Here is a 23,860-nt window from a genome sequence, read left to right on the forward strand (position 1 = left end):
CAGATTGTGAGTTCTCAGTTCAGGGAAAACATTGTCCTGTTGGAGCAGGTGCAGAAGAGAGACACAAACGTGGTCAGAGGGCTGGAACACCACTCCGGTGAGGAAAGACTGAGAAAGTTCAGGTTGTTCAGCCTGAAGGAAAGGTGGCTCCAGGGTGACCTTACTGCAGCTTTCAGTACTTAAAGAAACTTCTTAGAAAGATGGGGACAGTCGTTTTAGTGGGGACTGTTGCAATAGGATGAGGAGTGATGGTTTTAAATTAAAAGATACATTTAGATTAAATATAAGGAAGTTATATTAATATATAGTGAAATTATATTAATATACAATCAGAAATATAAACATATTGGGAAAAGGAATAAACAGAAAAGAGATCAACATGAAGATTTTAAGGGTAAACAATTTTTTAATATATATACACACACAAGTCCCAAGAAGAGTAGAAAACAAAAACATATATGGCAAATGCTTTAATACAGAAATATTTGGACTTAAAAAAAATGCAAATAGCCCTTGGGAAAACACACAATCTCAGATCCTACCAAAAGGCAGAGGGGGGATTAAAATGCTGTTGTAAAATGATAAATGGTGTTTTTTAAACTAAAAAAAAAAAAAAGGGGGGGGGGGGAACAACAAACAAAAAAATAAATCCAAAACTGAACAACCCAAACCCCATCTTACCATTAAATCAGAAAAGCTACAAAGCATACAAAAGCAACAGGACTCTTGTAATCTCAGTATGCTAGAGTATATGAAGCATCAGAAGAAAATGTCTGTTTGTATTTGCAGAGGTGAATCAGTTGTAGTCTCCTCTTCTGCCTGCAGATGCCATTACTGGATCAAATTAAATCTAAACCACAGCTTGTTTTTCTTCATCTACTCTCTCAAGTCGGTGAGTGCTGGAAGACTTCTCTAACACTACCACATGTCCTCTAACAAACACAGCTACAATGCACTTTTTTCCCTGAAAGTTCATTTACATCATGACATTGTTGGAAGGACTCTCAAGTAACTCAGTGTTCACATTTCGGTATGTCCTTCCAGGACTGTTTAGCTGAAACAAGGATGTTTTTTATGCCTAGTTAAGAGATAAAAATTACTATTTCACTGCCTAACACTAGTTAAACTTCCACAACTTTACCAGTTTCTACAACAGAAGTCAACTCACATTATATTTTTGTGAAGTTGTTTAGTGGCTTGTTATTGCTGGATAATGTTAAAATGTGTCATTTTCATCTTGCTTTCCTACTGTTAAACAAAACCAGATTTGAGCTGTAAAAAGCAATAAAGTAACCAGTCACTGCTCTTGGAATCATTGTATGTTTTTATTAACGTAATACTATTCCTTAACTACTGAGCTGAAGAAGTATTTTTTTTTTTTTTACCAGCTTCTTCAAGTGGCTTCTATTACAAAGATAATTTATTGCATTAGTTAGATTTTTCTGCTTCATACTTTCAAACAAAATTAGAGTGCAGATTTCTGAATACTCCCCCTCTCCATTTTCTACTTAAAATTAAAACAAAGTTCCTCTCTAAGTTAGTTAAAAAAAAAAGTACATAATGTTCTAATTACATTTTACCTAAAATCTGACTGAAGAATACTTTCCTGAAAGAAAAACAAAACAAAAAGAGCACATCACAGAACACAACCAACAAAAAGACAACCAAACAAAATAATCAACCCCCAAGCCAACACAACAAACAACTGACAAACTACAAATTACACCAACACATATAACAAAGCAGAACCATTTTAAATAATGTCAGTAAACAATACAACCCATCCAGGGCTCTAACTTTATTTCTTTGTAACACTTCCCAGCCTCTGTGCATGTTCCTGACCATTCAACATCAGCAGCACAGAGATGAAGACCGCAGGCTTCAGAACATCAGACAAAAGCTTTCAAGACCAAATTTGGAGCTTAAACTGCTCAGATTCAAGTGACTCAGGCAGATCTGGACTAGCAATGTAAGGGTGAATTATCTCTATCTCAGCAGGCCCGCAATGCCTCAGGCCATCAAGGAAGGGATGCAATATACAGATGGGCTCTGCGATCAAGGGGTGGACTTAACCATAGACACTATTGCAGAAGTTATCCATGAATATGAAATATGTGCTGCAGTCCAACTGACCAAGGATGTAAAGCCCCTGCAGTATGGGGGGAGATATAGAGGGAAGCCTGGCAAATTGATTACATTGCACTGCCACAAACCTGCCAAGAAAAACACCATGTGCTTACCATGGTGGAAGCAACCAGTGGATAGCTGGAAATGTATTCAGTGCCACAAACCACTGCTTGGAACACCATCCTGGGCCTTGAAAAACAAGTCCTGTGGCAACATGGCATCCCAGGAAGAACTGAGTCAGATAATGGAACTCATTTTTTAAACAGCCTCACAGATACTTGGGCCAAGGAGCATGGTATTGAATGGGTGTATCACAACCCCTATTACACACCAACTGCTGTGAATGTCTAATGTTACTGTGTGACAGGAAAGGTGATGGCTGGGGTTTAGATTGCAATATATTCTACAGTGTGTAAAGTTTCCTGGTACAGTTTTTTGGTGTTTCTTAGCCAGTTTCCAAGGCTGGGGTTCATCCCTTTGGTTCTAGTTTCAGTTTCCATGGAGAGGCAGTGGTTTTCTTGGTTTTATCTGCTGTGTACAGAGGTATTTTTGCCTCTGGGTTTTTCCCTTTTGTCCTGTTTGTTGTTTGTTTTTTGCGATCTTTTCCCTCCATTGTTTGTTTTGCCTTTGTGTAATCTGATATTCCTGCAGGAGAACAGCAAACTGTCCTTATCTCAACTGACAGTTTGGAGTTCCTAGCTCATTTCCTCCTTGCCCACCCAGAGGGGAGGTGGTGGGGGGAAGAAGAAAATCGCTCTTGTAACTGCTGAGACTCAGGTGGCAGCTGAGTTAAAACCAGGAGAGAGAGATATAGGGAAAGAATTCTTTCTGGTTGATTTGTTTCACTTATGAACTACCGAAATCTTACTAATATTTTTAGATTTTTATACTAGAGTATTTTCAGCAAGAAAGCAGTACTGTCAGTGACAATGGAAAGTCTTAAAAACAACTGCATACTGAAGAAAACTGACAAAGAAGTCCAAGTTGTAAAACTTAATGATCAGTCATATGAGATAGGCTGAGTTTTACTCTTTACAATGCTTAAATACATGATTCAAACCAGTTTGTTCTTAAAGCATTCAGCCACATACAAAATACAGTTTACAGAAATACATCAAGATTTTTCTTCACTTCCAAAGCATAAAAGCCTGAATGGAATACACTTTGTTAGCCCTTGAAGAAGCTTGTAAATGCTTTTGAAGTAGGAAAGCATAAACAACGTCACCCCTCATGTAATAAGGAAATTATTAGCTGAGAAAATATTTTTGATGGCCAGACTGTGCTGCAAGACATTTTTTGACAGAATTCTGATCACCTGATGTTCTCCAAGAATTAAATTCAAGATGTTGACCATCTTCCTTCAGAAGTAAAGATAGCAGCTATGAATGTCTGCCTTGTAAGCTTTGATATATAGAGCAAGCGCCTTAGGGTTCAGATTATTAATGTCATTTTGTGATTAGAATGTGCTAGGTCTGGGGTTCCTATGATCCACTACTCAACAGTAAAAACTACAATTAATTTTCATCTTTACTGTTGACTTTCATTGGCTTCAGCCAGTAGAATAAAGGTAAGAGATTATATAATGACTACAGTAAAAAGCACAAGGAAGTAGCCGATTGGTAAAGTTCTCTACCACCTCATAAGAAGAGCTGCTCCTAATCCACTAGGAACAGTGCTGAAAGTGATGTGAGCAAAAGATAATTCACTAGCAACAACACTCTGAATTTACTTCAGATTGAGTTGAAGAGAACCCATCATTCATACTTTAAGCCTAGACTTCTCAGGCAATTACAAAAACCACTTAAAGCATTCAAGTAAGATAATAAAATATATGTTTACAGTCTCTGCTAGTTTTGCCCTACAGAAATAAAAGTTCTGGTTTTGTTCGGGTTTTATTGTTGTTTGTTTTCTCTTTTAAATACATTAATAAAAAGGAAAAGACAAACTTTTAAGTTACAGTAGCAATACTAGATCATAATGCAGAAATCAAGCAACACTGTTACAAAAAAATTGGTGCCCACATGATCTACATTTCTCCCGCAGCTTTGGTTTCTCCATTCATATTATCTCCAATAGATTTTTTTTTTTTTAAACTTACTCCATTAAATTAATTTTTATAAGCTTAGGAAAAGACTTTCATAAAATATAGTGCCTTTTGTTTTAAGTTTAACAGCTCCTTAAGGAATTCCACTTTTAACTTGTGAAATTTAGGATACTTACCCTCATGGAAACATATAATTTACTTTCCTAACCCTTACTAATAATATCAGCAATAAATTTCAGGGGTTTGTGATGTGTTGCTTTCCCTTCCTGTTAAGGGAAAGGCTTGCCCTGAATTTCTTGATAATGGCATTTTATACCCACTGAATCCTAGCAGGTGGAAACTCTGCAGGAAAGGGATGTGAAGACTGGAGTTTGTGTGTGTGTTTTGGAATCCCCGTCGTTTTCCAAGCAAAGTCATCTTTGCTTGTTTCAACCTGTCCTCCTTGAGTCTCAGCAGTTTCATTACAAAGAGTTTGAGTTTTCAGTAATGGCTGTCTGTCTTCAAGTTCATAATTCACAAGGAGGGAATCAACAAGAGAGTCCAATTCATCCAAGTTCATAAAAGGCACAGGTATTTTCTGGATAGAATTGTTTGCAGAAGTAGAAGACAAGGCAAATACATTGGAATGGTTATTTAAATACCCAGCTATGACACAAATCTTTTCTGCAAAGCTCCTGAGAGGGCTTGTGTTTCTGTATGATCCTATGGAAAAAAAAAACAAACAAGAATCATCAAAAGCAATATTTTGCAAAGAGAAACCAAGTAACCCTCCCTCCCTCTTGCTTTACACATCTGCTGTAGTCCACAGGTTATTGTCAAAACAGGTAATAACCCTGCTAAATACCTTGGAACATGGAAGAAACAATTTGGCAAACTCCAGCTAGGCACTGCTCCAATTCCAAATATTTTGCAGCAATGTCAGTGCTTCTCTTTATTTCCTGATACAGAGATTCTTGTGATAATTGAGATTCTATTTCTTTCTGTATTAAAAAAAAAAATAATGTAAAAAGAACCATATACATGACAGTATATCAACTATTAAACACAGATAAAGATTCAGTCACACAGAACAGGCCAATGCTGCAACATAATGAAAGCAATGTCAAGCCATAAAACTTAAGATAGGTCTATGAAAAAGTGCAGATTGTTGATAGGGATGGAAAAAACACACAAACACAAAGCAGGCAAAATGGAACTGTGAAATCCAGAAAATGTGTGACTCCTGGAAGATAAAGTAAATAACCTATCCTGGCTTTTAATTCATAATAGCAATAACTATGGCCATAAACTTTTCTAACACAATCACACTGGCATTCCTAAACTTGAGGCTTTCAACTGAAACAAGACTGAAACAGGAAGTTAGGCTGTTTGTGATGAGTACGAGTAGAAGATACTAGGAACCTCCAAAAATACTTTAAGCTACATTAAAATGAAATAGTTTTGGATGGAAAGACAGCAGCATTAAAAGTTAGCATTCCAGTCATAACAATGCCACTGAGATAGGAAGTCATACCATGCAACTGTAGAGAAGGAAGCTTCAATTTCTCTTCTCTGACAAATAAGTCCTTTAAAGCCCAGACTCAAAGCACACATTGTGAAGCTTTTCTCTTACCTTTCTGCCATAGGAGATGTTATTTTCAAGGAATATGGCTAATGCCACAGCATTATCTTTGATTTGACTTTGAATCTACAAAGAAACTTTTAATTACAATGTACACTTGATTCAAGTCCAAGTACATGAATATTTTAGAAGGATAACAGTGAATGCTGGGATACTGCTGAACAACCTCAGAAGCAAAAGTAAATGTCTTTTGCAACATAAAATGCAATTTTTCCTATTAAAAAATATCTTGACTTGTAAACACCATAATTAACTCTACCTGGAAGATTTTAAACACTAACATAGGAGGATTGAATGAGCAAATTTGAGCATTGGCTAAAAAAAGATTGTCCTGTAATTTTTTCTTATTGCTGTTCCAACCACCTTCAAGCACACACAGGAATCTGCAAGAGTCCTGAATTATCTGCTGCAAGTGAACAACATAAGCTAGAAAACAGACTGCTCAAATCCTTTTGCTGGAAACAGAGCATTTGTGAGTTATGCAAGCGGATGGAAACATACAAGATTTTGGACAGTTTCACTGTTATCTATAGGCATAAGAATGACAACAGCGAAAAACAGTAGGAAGACATTTTTGTTCTCCCTGAAACAAGTAGCTTATCACTCCTCTTCAACTGAAAACTAAACACTACATGGTGAATATTCCCACTTATCACTCATCTCAATTTTCTGTTACTAATCACAGCTTTATTCTTACTATAAAATGAAACAGAACTGCTGAAAGAGCAGGACACATTCAAGTGCCTCTAAGATATAGTAGTAGTTTATCTTACTTCCATCTCACCTCATTTTGTGGACATAGTTTCTGAAGTTGTTTTTGCACCGTTCTTGCTTTTTCCTGTACTCTATCCATGAGAAACTCCAGCCCTGAGCCTACTCCATCATAAATGGCAAGTACAAAGTCCTTTGAAAGCAAAGGTTCAAAACAATGAATAAAATAATTGACATGGCCTTGAATTAAAACAGATTCTCCATAGTGGGCTAGAAACAATTTTGTTCTGAGCAAATTGTTCAGTGCTGGTTCATGCAGTCACATGTTACTCTTGGACCACATGAGTTCAGCACTTTAACTTCTTTTCCCTAATTTTCTTCAGATTTCTGAAAATTCAGTGTGGCACTTAATCACAATTAAGTATAATCCCAGTGCAGATACCAAAAAACCCACCAAAACAAAACACCAAACCAAAACCCAACCAACCAACCCACAATATTTCTCACTCTTTATAGGTGAAAGTCTTACAGATTTGAAGTGAAGGATTTACAAGAAAAAGGTATTTAACAAAAGGTATTTAATCAAAGGTATTTAACATGTATCCATTTCAGCATGAAGTATTAGAGAAACTCTTGGAAATATTTGATTTAGTTGATCAGGCTGTTACACAATAATTTGCTTACAAACAGTGACTGAAAATAAATGTGATGCCAACATTAAAATTGTTATTCCTAATAAATATTTTTTACCTGTGGACTAGTTGAAGGAACATTGTTTTCTTCAGAAAATGAAATATCAGTTCCTGTGACTACTGCCAAGTGTCCTACATATTTAATTGTTTGTTTTACTGTTTGATTTACTTTGCTCCATGCTTCTGTTACCATCAAGGAAATATCTGAAGAACATCCCTGAGAAATAAAGGCATATCGTTGACTGAAACTAGAAATCATCTGTAGTCCAAGACCACAAACTTCCAATAACACAAGTTTGTAACACAACAACTTGAGGCATTTTCAACTTTCCATTTTCCTACTTCCAGTGACCACAGGTAAAAGACCATATGTCGTAATCAAGGAATAATCACTACACTACATTACTTAAATAAAATTTTTCTGGCCACAGGTTTATAAGTTTATAAACAGCAGCACTTCACAACCTAGAGAAGCATTAGCTCTTGTCACTGCATGTTTTATTTTCCCCTTCTATGTTTAAGAACCTGTACTATTGTCAGGGCCTGGACACAGAAAGGTTTGCCTTACTCTGAACTAGCATATGGAAGTATGATTTTAGCCAGCAAAAATGCACCCTTTGCTGTTTATCAATTCATCATTGCACATGTTGGACATTTAAGTTCTTTTAGCAAGTCTATAGTCAATATTGCATTAATGCATCTCTAACAGATTAAGATACTTTACCTGCAACAGTAACTGTAAATAACCTCCCAAGTTTTTTACTTCCTGTTTTACTTTTTGATCAATTTTTATAGGTCCAGGACACTCTTGGATATTGTTAAGCCAGAGCTTGGTTAAAACCACAAGCTGTTGAAAAGCAGAGATGATTTTGATGCTATAGGACTGAGCAGTATGATCCAGAGAGAAAACTAGAAGAGAAAAATACATCAGATCTTTGCAAATGGAAGTGGGAACACTAATTCCTCTGAAAGACGAACATATGAATACTTTTGCATCTGAAAGACAAGTCATTAGTAATGTTTAAACTGTTATGAAATGGAGACTTACAGTTTCCTTGACTTTCTTCATCTTGCTGCTCATAGGCTTTTGAAATGGCAGACACTCCAGAGAAAATTATAAACAAATCAGTTAGGAGACTATCTACTATGCTTTTTCCTCCTTCATGATTCTCTTCCAATAAATCTAAAGCTGAACATATAGATTCTTTGCAAATTCCAAGCAGAGACGACTCAGAAAATCCTGGGCATATGCTGGACTTGTTCTGTGAACCTGTATGATGTGAAAGTAAAATACATATGCAAGAAACTCTTCATAGGAGTGAACAGTCAGTAAGTCTTCATAATAACTATTTTACTTCTTCAGCAATATTCGACTCCTCAAGATAGAAAGTCAGGAAAAAAAGAAAATGCATAGACAACATGACAAATAGTTTCTTGATATATTTGGTACAAAGACAAAATTCCACAATGGAATTCTTGAATGTGAACCCTTCTGTTCCATATAAATTCATACCTACAGGGAAACAGAAAGACAAGACCACCCAGCCAACCTAAAAATAACAGAAGACATATTTAGAAGACTGAAGTACCTAATATTTCAGGAAAATGTTCATAATGTTTGCCAAAAAATAGGGAACCCCAATATTTGAATGAGCAGCATCAACTCAAGAAAACAGTCTCCAAATTATTCTATAAGGACTCAACCTCTGGCAATCTGTTACATGAACTATCATCTTTCTCCAGTTAACCTGCACAGTTAAGAAATTTACCTGAAATATTACTCTGCTTAAGTAATGGTCATAAGTGCTTGTCAGGAAGATTTTGCCTTAAAACATGAAAAATACACAAAGCACTACTGTTAACAGCTTGACATTATGAATTTGAAGATATTATAATAGAGAGGTTTTTATGTAGTTTTCCAACCCACATTTCTTTTTTCAAACTACTATTAAAGTGCATCTGTTTTATACATATAGTAGTTTTAAGTTCTCAGAATTAAATGAAAGCTGTTCCACCCATAGTAAGTACCTGATATAAAGGAATTCTGTACATTCTGAACTGGTGGCAATTTTATTTCAGACAAACATCCAGAAATCCTCTTGTTCTTCATGAAACTTCTACTTCTAGAAAAGGATAAGGTGAAAACATGAAGGAACTTAAAATAACTATCTTTCCCCATATCCACTGAAAGTTCAATGAAATCTGGCAAACAAAGTGAACATCTACTTTAGTTGAACTTGACCTAGAACCTAAACCAGAGTGAAAGCAAGGTATTACACCTCCATAGGATGGATCCTACTTACTTTCTTCAGGTTCTTGCTACTACAGCAGGCTCTTCATTACATGTTCCCATTTTTAAGACACTGGTTGATTACTGGATTATTATCTAGAACTTGAGACCAAACATTTCTTTCCTATCTACTTGGATCATAGAAAGCAGATACATTGGCTTTTCTTTAAACCTTGTTTGCAGAGACAAGACAGACCAAAAGGCATTTTCCTTGGTAGAAGACATGTTCAGTGAAGTTCTCTATCATCAGTTTGACAAGCTAACTTAGCTGCTCTGGCCTGGCTTCCGGTTTTTAGCTGCCAGTGCCTGAGGCCAGGCCTTGATAAAAGAACTGTTTGTGAAGCACAGCCAACCTTGGAGCTGGAAAGAGACTCAGGAGCTCCCTAACTTTTCTTGAAGCTGCATTTAAGATGAGTCTCTTGCCGTTGGTCCTGCCTGACTTACACTGCAGTTGTGTCAAAACCATGCCTGTGTCTGGCCATGTATGACATTGATGGAGATCTGTAGACTTGACTTCCTAGTTCTGCCTGGGACTTTCTTGCCATAGGCATGTCAGGCAATCACTGGACTGCAGGTTGACCTTGCCAACTGTTCCTGGACCTAGTCCTGATTCACTGATCCATTTTCACAGCTTAACCTCAGTCCTGCCTTATCATTACATACTTACCCTTGGATTCAGACTGTTGACTGATTCTTCAGACCTATTCTGCTCATCTCACTCTGGTACTGCAGATCTAGACCTTTTTCAGTGAAGTGTTGTCCTGTCTACCCTCTTGTCACATTCAGCCTGTAACAGCCCTTCTCTTTTGAAACAGTCTGTACTTTATGCTCCATGTTACCTACACATCAAGAGCATTGCACTCTTTTCAGATAACTTTTGTTTACTTAGAATAACCAGGAATGCTTTCCAAAACTTGCAGATAAACTGACCTGCTTTACAACATTAGTACTCATTAGGAAAGCTATAATGTAGATCGTAACAGAAATGCTCATGGAGTCTTCAACTCGCAGAAGTTCGCAAGTCAGTTATAAATAGTCACAATGCTTAAATTTCAAATGCAAGGCCCCAGACCAGCTGCCATTTACTCCTTCAAAAAAAGTTTTCATTTTTAGAGAAGCGTGAAGGAAACATTAAAAATGACACATTGACTCTGCACTGATGATATCTTGATATATGGTTTAGAAAGCCTTACAAGTTTTGTCAAAATACATGCCTGGGTTTGAAACAGCCTTTGTTCCTGATTCTTGTTCATGAGGAAAGATAACAGAATGAAGAGAATTCTTCAGCTGGCACAGTGTATAAAGTAAGTAAGAATAGGAACAGATGTTCAAGCACCTACTTAAAATCTCTTAACCACATTTAATTAGTGACATATCTAATAACTATAACCTGTGGGTCCTCAGCAGGTTAAAAGTCCTGCGCTACAAACAAATGTATCTGAGCTAGCTTTCTGACATAATTTGGAACAGCCTTTAATTACCTCCAGCTGGTTGTCAACAATCATACATAAAACCTTTTGGCACTGGTTAGACATACATTGCATGTATGGTATGCCTGACCTCAGAACCACTGCTGTTTAACCTGCCAAACTGCTTTAGTGGGCAGCTATTGACACGCTGCATGTTAGTATACATTTTTAAAATGAAGACAGCAAATCATAGTAAGGTATATGAAACTTAAACTTTCCTCCCCTCTCACAAATACTTACATACATTTCCATTTAATGTGTAAGTGACATTCTAATACAGCAAAAGAAGAATTATGTTAGTGGCAGAGAAGTATGTTTAGATAGTTACACAAATTATTTTATGCTCTAAGCAGAGATGAAGGAGCTGCAAATTAGTATTACCTTCTTCTGGAAAGAGAAGAAACTGAGACATCTGAAAGGTCAGGTTCCCACTCATCAGCAGGGTCATAAAATACATCAGCAGCTTTACTGCTGTCATTACTCTGAAACAATAAAGAAAATACAAGGGAGGAAGAGAGTTAAACAGAAGTAGAGCGATGCTAAAGCATTTGCTGTTAAGATGAAGGCAATGTGTTCAACTAACAGTAGGAAGTAGTTTTAAATTTTTTATTAGGATATGTATGATCTAGATAAATGACTGCCAGCCAACTTCAGCTGTAAGTGGAGACAAACTAAACCAAGATAAATATTTAGCAAAGACACCCAACCATACAGCATCTGAGATACAGTATACCATGTCCACAATTTTCTCAGCTCTCTCCACATGCCAGACTTCGAAAGCTCTGGGGTATCATTTACATAAATCCAGATAAAAAGTAAAAACTGTAATTGTTTTAGCAAGTTCTGTTCAGGAAATAGAACACAGCGTGATATTTTTAAGATCCAAAATAGAGCAATGTCCTTCTGTCACCGGTAATACTTGCACATTAGAGAGTTCTATCATAGTGTTATTGCAGGGGTTTTTTTCTGGCCTTCTTGGATAGTTTTTCCCCTTTTTGTATATAAGATTGAAAGAATTTTATTTCAGATATATACTTACACACAAAGAAGCTATTATTTCACATAAAAAATAATTACATCTTATTTAAGAATAAAGTTAGAAAAAAGCACTCTGAATCGTAAAAAGCTTTCATATTATTTCCTACCACACCTTCAGTGCTCCAACAGTTGAGATTTCTTCCTCTAGTACAGAAGAGCCACAAAGCAGTCCTTATTTTACTACTTCAAACACTATAAAAAATTACCTGAACAAAGTAAGGTATTTCTACCCTTCCTTTTCATGTGATGAACAAGTGTGTGTAGTTTTGTTTAATCAGAAACTTTGTGTTTAAGAGCACATTTTAAAAACCCAAAACCACACCACCAAAACACCCCAAGATTTTCCTCCTGCATGCATCAAAATCTTATCTTTCTAAGTATTACTGATTATTAGAGGTTTTCTTCAGTTGTTACTGACCTCATAGAGTTCTTTCATTGCTGCCAGTTTACATTCAAATTTCTCTAGGCTCCAGAAAGTTGCTATTCCCAGTTTGATGTTACGAACCTGCACCTGAACGGAAGACACTGTTCCTGTTTTATCATCGACTTTGTCATGCCTAAGAATTTGAAAAAGTTGTACAAAAAGACACAATAAACCATTATTCACTCTGCAAAAATAAACAAGGTACTTTTAGGTAGGATAATACAGCTAAAAATGTGATTACAAACAGAAACAAACAAAAATATAAAGTTATACGTAAAGGAGAAAAATTAATCTCTGCATTCAGAGACAGAAGTCTTGGTTCTCAAGAAACTAAGAACCAAATACACACTACAGAATTCTACTGCCCAAGTTCTTCTTGAAGGATGTGAAAAGGCAGCATCTGCAAAACTCAGTAATACATGCATCTGCTAGAGAGTTCTGGCTTACCTGCATTTACCAACTGTTTTTATCAAATGATACAGAGTTTCCTCTGAACAAATATATCTCCACTTAACCCTAAGAACACCTCACCAATACATAGATCCACTTCCAGAACGCTCTTCAGCTTCTGCTAGCAAGTAACATGGCACAGCAAAGGATCTCTGAAGTTAAACAACTGGTCTCAAATACTTTATATCCACCATAAGTATGTTCTGAGGTTTTTACTTTGAGCTACCTCTGCTGTGGGGCTGTGAACTGAATGTCTCCTAGTGTCTGGCAGATATTCCCTGGTTTAGTTTTCTCCCAAAGGTATGCAGCTACCATGCTCTAGAATCACTTTAATATCAAAGCAGGATGTACACAGGCATCAGAATATTCACCTCCAAAGCATACGCAATCAAAAAACAAAAGTTTTTTCTCTATAGACATCTCCTTAATGACTTAAGGTAAAATTCAAAGTAGATATTCACATTTCAAACAAGACTAAACTACACAATTATCTGAAGCTTGTTTGGAAAAGTGATTTATCACATTTGATTTAATAGAAGTGTCAAAAGAAAAATAAACAGCTCACTGTACATCCAGAATCCATGCCCCAATGATACATGCATGTATCTCATTTTATATACATTTTATATACAATCCCCCATAGTTAACCAACTCACATACTCACCTGCAGAAAACCATGTTTTGCCCTACTTCATTACTAATGGCGTTGGCCTCTTTGATCATCATAGATAGCTTCAGAGAATTCCAGTTAAGTAGAACTAATAAAGAACATAGTGATTAAATGGATCACACAATATGAAGCAACAACTTCAAAAAACAAACTAAAAAGGGCATAAAGAAACCACAGCCAAAAAACTTAGGTGGAATTCAGACAATTCTGTGAATTCCCTATAAATTGGGAAAATTACCCTCTTAGCCAAGACAATTCTTTATAAAAGGCCAAAAAGAGAGGTCTAAGACAAGACACTACATAGTAATTTTAGGTAGAAAGCTAAGCCGAATGAATGATACTCCTGTTTCTCCAATGAGCTAGCACCTAAGGAGTTCAGGCAGGTGGGGAATGGACTTGAGGTAAGCACAGACTACATGCTATCCACCTAGTCACTTTGAGAATAATTACAAACAGAGCTTTTAGCAGTTTGACAAACACAGTTTACAAATAGAAAGGGGCAACCATAGCAACCTAAATGTTCAGAATCATTACAGGAGTGTTAAACAAGAAAAAAGCTTAGAGCCACATCCACTAAATCCAAGCCCAACAAGCAAAAGAGGTCAGCACTGCTTTTACAATATTATGTACAAGCGTACTATTCATACTTTTATTCCCACTTCCACGGTTCTTCTGAAGGGTATGTATTTCTTCAGCAATCTTCTGCTTCTCAGCTTCCAGAGCTTCAAGTATCTTTGTGTGACGAACATTATGATCTTCTAGAGCCTAGGTGGAGAAGTGGGGTTTAAAACAAATTCACTCACTCAATGGTATTTATTGGAGCAAAATTTTTTGTTCCTGTCATTTTAAAGGCTAACAGAACAGAATGATATTTCTATTGGACATTGAGCTCTATCAATATTAAGCCCATAATCTTCAAACTGAAAGTTTTCTTCTTTTGCTTAGATACTGCTGTGCATTAAAAAATACTGGAATTAGAAAGAAGCAACTTTTTTAAAGTTGCATATGATTGTTACAACAAATACATAAACATCAGCCAAAAACCTGTCATTACTCCTATTAATGTCTAGAGTCCCAAGTTTTGGCACCAGCAATGGTGTTGCAGTTTGGTATATGAACAAAACCATCCATACTATATAAGGTCAGCATTAGTTTACCCTCCAATTTAATACATCATACTGAGAGGGTAAACAATCTGTGTTTTTGCACAAAGCCACATAGAACAAGAATGCTTTAGAAGCATCCAATTATTAAAAAAACAAAACACATGAAACAAGGCAAAACCAAAACCACAAACACATGCAAACCAACCCACAACCAGACCACAATTTATCATCTCCTAAGAAACTTTATTTTGAAATTACCTGCTTAGTAGCTAAGGTCTCCATTTCTAAACGCTTCTTATTGAAGCGTAATTCTAGCTCCAGGTTTTGCTTTGCCTTCTCTAGCTCCTGTATTTTAGTTGCAGCTTCTTGGTTATTCAGTTCTTGCATTTGTTTCTTACGAGATTCTTCTCTCTAAGACACACACACAACACACCCCACAAAAGCAAAGCACACAAATGAAAGGAGATAAACCACTTCTACAGCTTTACTGACTTATGCCTTAGGTAGATATTAGGGTTTATTTTAACTTCAATACATTTAATACACACAGCCCCTGTGGGCTACTCAGTCCAGTGTCAGCAATCAGTCATATCCCAGTTCATGAACATCACATTATGTCTTCTATAGCACACTGAAGAAATAAGATCCTCCAATATTATTGTTTCTCCATAATTATTCTACATGAATTTCTATGTAAAATTATGGAAAAAATAAACACAGTAGCACACAAACTTGGAAGAAAAAAAGCAGTACTAACTAAAATATTTTAGTGTTAGAATAAGTTAGATTTTGCAGGGATTTTTCCATTACATACAAATTACACCCTCAAATTTACATTAGATTAGCATTTCAGTTCTGATTAATTCTATAAAACAAGATTCCTAGAATAATTTTGATGTCTACTTTCCTACTTATGTTAGTTAAGGTTGATTTACCAAAAAAAAAAAATATAAAATTTAAAGCTTAGTATTCCCTAAGACGTAATCAAGACAAAAAAGCCTTAACTAAACAAATGGAAACCCCTTACTACAGCTTCTGGTTTACGTTACCAATATATTTTATGTAATGCAACAACAGCTTACCACCTCTGCTTCCAGTGATTTTATTTTGCTTTCATAAACTTCTTTTTGCGAGGTCAGTTCTTGCTGCACCATCTCTTTCACAATTTGGACACTTTGCATCATTTCTTCCTTGGCTTTGAGTCGTGCCTCTTCGATTTCCGATTCAAGCCTGTGAGTGGAAACATCACACATTCAGAATGTTGGCTTTAATCTCTTATAGGCTGCATAGAGAGCAAAATCTTTTCTTCCATCACATCAGGAGCCTCTAACTTGAGCAGTATAAATATGAGAATTTGTTTTGGTTTCTTTAAAAGTAACTTTTATACTCTACAGATATTTTTGATTTCACAAGGGAAACAGACACTGGTGCAGACTGAAGACATCCCAAAATTTTGAAGCCCACTTGATTTCTATGCTTATTTCATTATGCACAAATTAAGAACTGTAATGGAAACTCACAGAATCACATCAAGATGCAGAAAAGTAAATTTTAAGCCAATGAGTCTTGTAGGCTTAATAACTCCCAGGAACAAAGTAAGTAAAAATAACATTTTACTGTCTCATGTTCCCCACCATCACAGAAATGTTGCAAATTTGGGTATATCTCATTTTAAGACATTTGCTTTTGGGGCTTTCAATTTCCCCTAAACCATCAAAAGTCAGTTTCACATACACCACTTTGAGGATTTCTGGAGCTCAGCATTTCTTTAATAGTGATTTACATTCTTGACAACAGGACTAGATTGTGGTGATCACATCTCAGAGGTGTACATTCATTTCAGCTAAGCCTATTACTTCCATTTCCATTACAAATGGACTTAGCTATAGATTTGCTATTTTCCAACTTCCCCTTAGTATGAAATCATTAATATTATTAACTATTTATTGCATGGTTGCACTAACTTCTGAATTTTTAGAACAAGATGAAATGATACTCACTGTGTTCTCTGTGCAATAAGCAGCTCATTCTTTGCAAACTCAAAGTCTTTTGGACCGTCATGCAAAAGCGTAGTTCCACAAGATGGCCTTTTAACTTTCTGAACTTCTGCTGGATGATTAAACCTGAAATAATGGTCTCCCCCAAGGATCACACGATCACCCTATTGGGAAAGGGGGGGAGGGAAGGAAAGGTTTGTACTTTAACTTTTAGATTTGTAAGCAAATTTACAGAACTTAAGGTATAAGGAGTGGGGCTAGAAATTAAAAAGGAAGAGACATAAATTTACCATTTCAGAGCCTTCTAAGAAACCCTGCAGTCTGAAGCTGTGATATTAACCAAGCAAAGACATCACCACATGCACATATTACCCATACCAAATGAATTACTCACATGATGCAAAACTGTTGGGTCTAAAATGCATTTCCCATTTACATATGTCTTGGCTTCTCCCAGTGGAATAATACTCACTTGGCCAACAGTATTTTTTATAATACTGAAAACAAGAAATGTGGTATCAGTAGTTTGCATTAATTGCATATCATGTTTCTTAAAAGACTAAAATTCATGCTTTAGATACGGTCCTGTCAGTCCACATCTGCAAAAACAAAGTCTTCATACTCTTTAGTTATAACATATGTAACAAGTGATAACTTGTATTTCAAAAGACAGTTTATATCTAAGAAGATTTCACTGCTAAATAAAAAAACTACTCCAATAGCCTGTCATCTGAGCATTTCTTCAATAGGGCTTAATTTCACAACATAGTGATATCTTTCATGGGTTTGGTAATTGATTTGTTAAGCTTCTTCCAGCATTCTCTCAATGGCATGGGATGTATTTTAAGGAATATTACTGCAATATGGCTGTTACTTCCCATTTTTAGTTTATATAAGAACTGTCAAGCCATTTTGCTTTTCCATTGACTATAATATCTTAGTTATCACACAGCATCATTTGACCATGTCCTTTTCCAGCATTTATGCACAAATAGAAAATTTTACTACATGAATAGAATTAACAAAGAAATTAAACTGCCCTGGGTTAACAGATTTCTAGAGGCCACAGAAGGAAGTTAGCTTAATTATTGAACAGCACACAATTTTCCCTCCAGGTAGCATTATCCTGGTTAGAGAACCATATTTTGCTACTGCCAGAAGGAATAGTGACTTCCAAAGAAAGGGAAAGGTGTGGGGGGGATTATTTGCTGCTCTCACTGCAAGCATTAACAAAACAAAACCACTCAAACAAAAACACTACATACCAATGGTCATCAGCAATTAGCACTCCAGAAAGCTGAATATCATGTTTTGAATTTGGTGTACACCTTCCAACTGTAGTTTCTCCTTCTTTGATCATATACAACAGCACCTCAGAAAGCTGAGGATCTTCATTGAGATTGACAAGATTTGGTAGATGATTGTCCATTTTGAATGCAATTCCTGCTTTCTAGATAAAAGACAGTTCAGCATAAAAAACAATTCACTTTGCACAAACATCCACATTATTTTTTTTTTTTCCTAAGAAGTCACAGCAGTGTGTTAAAAACTAGGACTAAGGAAACCTAATTTTACAGGTACTCCAACTTTCCTGAAAGGCTTAATACTATATTTTCTGTACTGTGTCCTATAGAAAGCAAAGAGAAGAAATAAAACATACCTGCAATTCTTTTATATCTTCTAATTTTCTTTTTTCTGCATGGTCAAATTTTTCTTTCCAGGCCCTTAATGTATCAGGAAGAATGACACAACATATTAGGAGAAAGATTAAAGTATATAAATTTTACCATTTCTATTTTAAAGTAAGACACACCTTTGCATTTCTGCCATGTCCTTCTCCTGCTGGTGCAATTTTATTCTCAGAGATGTTATTTCCTTCAAATAACATCTGTACTTTTCAGGGTCAGTGTTCACAGCTCTTTTCTGAGCTGCCTTCAGTTTTTCAATTTCAGCTTTCAATTCTGCATTCAACAAACCAGACATACAGTATACATTGGAAAAAAGTCAACAAAACAGGGTTTAGACATTTCAGTATGATACTAGAAAATTCATCCTGTTATTTAATTAAAAGTTGAACACCTTCCCCCAATCCAGGTTCTCCAATGTAGCCTAAGACACCATCTGAACTTTTGCCAACAAACAAAAAAAACGCAGCTCACAAAAAGGAAGATGTTCTAAATTAACAAGGGGTCAACCACTGTTGACGTTTGTTAGTAGTTACAGCTCTTACAAAGCACTTAAATACACATGCAATTAAAAAAAACTTCAAAGACTGCAGATGTTAACCTCACCTCTGATTACCTTGGCATTCACATCTTCATTTACTTTAGCAACATTGATAATTGAACAAGCTTCCTTTGCATAGCGAAGCGTGTTGAGTGTTTCCTCTATACTGCTGGCAGCTGGACTTACTGTGGCAATCATAGCAGTTTGTGAATTTCCACCAAGACTTTCCTTTAACAACCTGCATTGGACAGGACAGTATAGAAGTCAACCCCTGGCCCCCACATGGAAAGAAAAATTAAACTTCTCAATCTGAATAGATTAAACACAAAATACCTAGGATCTTGCTACATGTGAGAAGGATTGTAAGCTACTTAAAATACAAACCAAGATACTGTTTGTTCTTTAACTGATGCAACAGGTAAAGAAAGGAGGAAGGGGAAGCGACGCCTTCTGAATAGAGGAGAATTCACAATCTGAGAAAGCCTTTACTTCTACATAAAAAAAAATATTCTGAATTGTACATACCAAGTAAGGACAGATTCCCGGTAAGGAATGAAAGTTTTCTTTCCATTTTGAGATTGTTTAGAGAGTGCAGAAATAACCTTTCCAAGGGTCAACAGTGATTTATTGATACTCGCACCCTCCTACACAAAGCAAAAAAAAAATTACACTGCAGCTGTATTTTCTTGTGCCATGTTATTGATTGTGCTGTTCATTTGGTTGTGCTTCTTCTATGTATCATATAGCTGTACCATATTCAAAATCACCACTAATTAAAAAACAATAATAAGATGCAAGAATATCCTATCTTGCTGTCATATGCAAGATCTAACTTTCCATACTGCACAGTTAGAACAGCTTCTTAGGGCCACCCACCCTTGCTACCAAAATGCTATGCAACATTGACAAGCAATAGGGCTATGTATCCTTTTACAACTGCTAGATAGGAACTGGAGTTCTGACACATGAGGATGCTTTTGAGATGAGGCACTCTTTGGAGTCAATCCTTTCCACAGATTTCCAGCACTGGTTTACCTTCAGCCTTTCTCCAGTGGTCTGAGCTGTTGAGCAGCATTCACTGCCAGCTAGATCAATTAGATTTATGTGACTGGTAAGCCTACGATCACATTGTTCTTCATTCACAAATTCTACCTGGAAAGAAAGGAGATGTTTGTATTCAAACTGAAACAAAAAGCCTGCAGACAAGCAGAAATGTGACAAGCTGTTCACTTTAAATACATTGCAAAAATTGATACTTGCATTTATTTTGTTGTTGTTGGTTTGCAAAAAAAACTATCCTAAACCAGTAAGTTATTTGTAAATGGAAAAACTGACACTCTGTAGATTTCTGAGGAGCCCTACCTATTGCATTTCTGTTTTCAAGCTCATCTCACCAAGTCAGGTTTTGTCTCTTACACATTCATAAATCAGATGTATTTTAGTCCCTATATCCTGGAGACACAGGGACAAGAGGCATCCTACAGTAAGGAAAGGTTTACTCAGTTTCTGCTCAATTTCTATACAGTTCACCATCTCCTACCATTGTCCCAGCTCATCACCTGCAGAAATTCAGCACAGCTATGCACCTTACATAGCCTAACCTTCTTAGAAGCTAACATGCATTGTCAGTAGTGTGAAATCAGGTCTGGCCTCAATTTGGATTTCAGTTAGATCTCAAAACTTACACTCAGATTAGAACTGCTCCTAGATCTGCCAGTCTAGACATTTATATTGCCACTATAAAATACAGGCAGCACACTGACATCAAAATTTACGCAAAGTACGTAAAATAAAACTAGTTTCATTGTGCAGAAAGCCATGTTAAAATGCCCCATTGCTTTAGTGATCGCCTTCAAGTATATTCCCAAACAGTTTTGTAGGCAGCACACAAAGCAACTTTTTACTCCCTGATTTGAACACATATAACCCACTCAGCATTACCTTGGTTTGTGTCATGACAAGGGTGAAAACAGAATGAGATCTAGAGCTCTTGTCATTCATTACTGTAGCAGCTGTCGCTCTTTGCTTATTTCCTAGTTCAAGCCAACTCTGCAAGAGATAAAATCAGGTTTGGAAACTAAAACCTACTTTGGGGAGTTAACTGAAGATTAACATGTTTGCAAGCAAAGTTTATTAACACAGAACTAAGGGAGCAATTAAAACTGACAAGAGGACCATGTGAAGAGAGTAACACTTGGCTTTATGCACTTAGGTCCATTATATAAGACACTATCCTTTTACAAAATTAGCTGAAATATCATAAACTACTGGACATTTTGTAAATCACTTTCCTCCCATCCATGGAATTTAGTTTTCAGCAGTGACAGAAGGAGCAAACAGAAATAGTTGGATTCCCTTTTAGCAATCAAATAACTCTTACCTGGATATCAGAGTAAGAATTGACAACATTCCTAAGGTGGGAGGGAAAAAAAAAGTTTGGGTTCAGACTGTTTTCTTTCTACAGTTTTCCCTGCTGCCTAAGTTCTGAAGCATTTCTCCAGTTACAGACAAAATATAAATATACTACCAAAGCTCAAGTTGGCTTGAAACTTCCACATGCTTATTTCATTAAAGCAACACACTACGGGAAGTACCTTAAACTAGACATGGTTACACAGAATACATGATACTTGCCTAATTTATTGGCGAGTACACAAACTTTCACAGAGTCTCAAGATAACAATTAATGCACTCTTTCAGGATTACACCACATAGCTATTAAAATGAGAATAGTTAAGACTTACACTGTCAGACCTTCCACATATGGTCCTAATACTGAGTGTTCTCTTACACGAAGCTGAAGAGAATAATTTTAAAAGAACAGTTACTATGAGTGAATTAGTTAGACCTAGAGCTCAGGAATATCTCCAAATTACAAGAAAATCTATTTACATCCTAAGCACAATGTTTATCATTAAAACTTATTGTGAGTCATCTAGTACGATATTTTGATACAACTCAATTTTTCCATCTGTCACAGCAGAGTGCACCAGGCCACTGCTTGCAGAGCTAAATGCAAGAGCATCTATCTTGTATAAGATATTTAAAAAATAAAAAAATAACACCCCATCCCCCAAAAAAAAAAACTGACAAACCAAACCCACAACTTTTCTGCAAGAAAATATTTTTCCAAGTTTAATAGTTCAGTTCAAAATCAGTGAGAGAACTCAGATCACAACACTCCTACTGTAATACAACTAGTCTATGTAAGCCCCAAGGTTAGGATAAAGAGCTTATTTGAATAGCAATTTAAATGCAGTATACCTTCTTTATTTTTTCACCTGAATCATGTTTTTACAACAACCCAAGGCAGTTAGATAATAAAACAATCATTTGTCATTTGTGCATGTCTGTTTACAGAATATATGCCACTGCTTTGAGATTATGCATATACTTGCTTCTGTGAGCAACTTACTGGTTGTTTCTTCTGTCCACTTTCAGCTTTAAAGACAAGCAAATCATGAACTTTCTCATTGTATACTTCAAAAAAACTCATTTCAAGATGATACAAAATCTAATAAAATTAATAACAAGAATTATTAGTGTGGCACACAAAGCATATTCATCATCCTTGGTTTCAAAAACTTAACAGTTTACCAGATTCTGCTATTCAATGTTACAGGCATTTGTACTGAAGAGTCTTTCCAAGAGAAATTACATCCTAAACCAGGGATCTGCTGACTGGGTGGAAATAACACAATTTATCCATTCACCACCATTCCCAGGTAACAGATACCAAGCTTTAGAAGTACATATGTCCAACTTAAAAATGTATACTATGAGGATAGCAAGGAATTCAAATCAAAATACATTGTGATCCAATGAAACATTCCCAGCCTCTTTTAGAAAGCCACTATTTCATGCAGAGTTATCTACAAGTAAAGATGTATTCCCAAAGTAGAGAAATAAACAAAATGTTACTTCAAATGAAAATTTCAGTTTGGGGGAGTTTTTTTTTTTTAAAAAATAAAAATCTAACTGTGTAGATGACTCCTACTGTATTTTTAATAAAAATCTAGGTAGGAGTAGTTGGGTTTTGTTGATTTATTTCAACAAGAATACTAAAATAGAATACTAGCAATATAATGTTATGAAAGTGTATTTTGCTTTCATGTGACAATGTACATTTTTTTGAGTTCTACTTTTTATGCCTGCAGTGATAGTATCAATACCACAAGGATTTCTTTTGACCTTCCCTTACAAAACCTTAAGGCATGCTACAAAGAGGAAGAAATTTTAATCTAGTGACACATCAAAAACATGTCCATACTTTTTTATATACTATTGCCATTAAGGAAGCAAAATTATGTTGATTTTGACTATTTATGGCACCCTATTAAATCAGAGCTACTGGCAGAAATTAGATTTGAATCAGCAAAGAATACAGACATTAATAAATAGATCAGCACCAAGGTATAAAATGAAAGAAGTATCATAGTACTGAAACGCTTGAGGTTCCTCATAATTCAGTGTAAAACCAACAGCATAAGCATACCACCTGTTGCTTGTCCTTTTGTGCTATTTGGGAGAAGAGATCTTCACAAAGTCTTGGAATTATTCCTCGATCTTCATCAAATCCCATCATTCTGTAGTTACAAAAAAATGTTAGTTCCCTTTTGTAAGTTACAGAATTAAAAAGCAACAGAAATAAGCCTTATCTAAGTTGGTGCTTGCTTGAGTGGGAAGTTGGACAAAGTGGTGTCCAGAGGTTGAAAACCTAAGTTAGATAAAAAAACCTACAGCAACTGAAGAGTGAGTTGCACTATAAACAGCAAAATCTATAAATGTTTGATATTCTAACATGCATACATTTTATATTCTGTGCACATTGTCAGTGCAGTAATCTAAACCTCTCCTCCACCTCCAGGTAGTGTTTTCCTGTCTAGTTCTGCCACTGCAGAACAGTGGTGTACTGGACTAACTCAGCTACAGCCCAGAGATGCACACAGCTGCACAACATAGTTGTCAGCAGAAATTTGTTGTATATGCTTCAAC

At 36.0% G+C, this 23,860-nt stretch overlaps 1 protein-coding gene across 1 annotated transcript in view; it reads right to left on the bottom strand.

Annotated features, from left to right (window-relative positions):
- Nucleotides 1-435: 435 nt before the first annotated feature.
- The window catches only part of KIF14 (kinesin family member 14), a 28,350-nt gene continuing 4,925 nt past the window's right edge, over nucleotides 436-23,860 (bottom strand). Inside the window, exons 4-30 of the mRNA XM_068140923.1 lie at nucleotides 23,364-23,451; nucleotides 22,281-22,379; nucleotides 21,610-21,662; nucleotides 21,246-21,276; nucleotides 20,807-20,914; nucleotides 19,901-20,017; nucleotides 19,391-19,509; nucleotides 18,931-19,103; nucleotides 18,453-18,600; nucleotides 18,300-18,363; nucleotides 17,905-18,089; nucleotides 17,034-17,136; nucleotides 16,643-16,803; nucleotides 15,725-15,872; nucleotides 14,901-15,053; nucleotides 14,175-14,301; nucleotides 13,531-13,624; nucleotides 12,411-12,549; nucleotides 11,336-11,436; nucleotides 9,224-9,318; nucleotides 8,244-8,465; nucleotides 7,920-8,104; nucleotides 7,254-7,412; nucleotides 6,577-6,696; nucleotides 5,784-5,858; nucleotides 5,016-5,151; nucleotides 436-4,873 (exon numbers count right to left, since the gene is read on the bottom strand). Of these exons, the coding sequence (XP_067997024.1) occupies nucleotides 4,482-4,873; nucleotides 5,016-5,151; nucleotides 5,784-5,858; nucleotides 6,577-6,696; nucleotides 7,254-7,412; nucleotides 7,920-8,104; nucleotides 8,244-8,465; nucleotides 9,224-9,318; nucleotides 11,336-11,436; nucleotides 12,411-12,549; nucleotides 13,531-13,624; nucleotides 14,175-14,301; nucleotides 14,901-15,053; nucleotides 15,725-15,872; nucleotides 16,643-16,803; nucleotides 17,034-17,136; nucleotides 17,905-18,089; nucleotides 18,300-18,363; nucleotides 18,453-18,600; nucleotides 18,931-19,103; nucleotides 19,391-19,509; nucleotides 19,901-20,017; nucleotides 20,807-20,914; nucleotides 21,246-21,276; nucleotides 21,610-21,662; nucleotides 22,281-22,379; nucleotides 23,364-23,451 (3,595 nt within the window). The 3' untranslated portion in view covers nucleotides 436-4,481. The remainder of the gene's footprint in view (nucleotides 4,874-5,015; nucleotides 5,152-5,783; nucleotides 5,859-6,576; nucleotides 6,697-7,253; nucleotides 7,413-7,919; nucleotides 8,105-8,243; nucleotides 8,466-9,223; nucleotides 9,319-11,335; nucleotides 11,437-12,410; nucleotides 12,550-13,530; nucleotides 13,625-14,174; nucleotides 14,302-14,900; nucleotides 15,054-15,724; nucleotides 15,873-16,642; nucleotides 16,804-17,033; nucleotides 17,137-17,904; nucleotides 18,090-18,299; nucleotides 18,364-18,452; nucleotides 18,601-18,930; nucleotides 19,104-19,390; nucleotides 19,510-19,900; nucleotides 20,018-20,806; nucleotides 20,915-21,245; nucleotides 21,277-21,609; nucleotides 21,663-22,280; nucleotides 22,380-23,363; nucleotides 23,452-23,860) is intronic.

Source organism: Melanerpes formicivorus, unplaced genomic scaffold, assembly GCF_026170545.1.
Source record: "Melanerpes formicivorus ecotype bairdi unplaced genomic scaffold, bMelFor1.0.p_v2 SCAF_7, whole genome shotgun sequence".
NCBI lineage: Eukaryota > Metazoa > Chordata > Aves > Piciformes > Picidae > Melanerpes > Melanerpes formicivorus.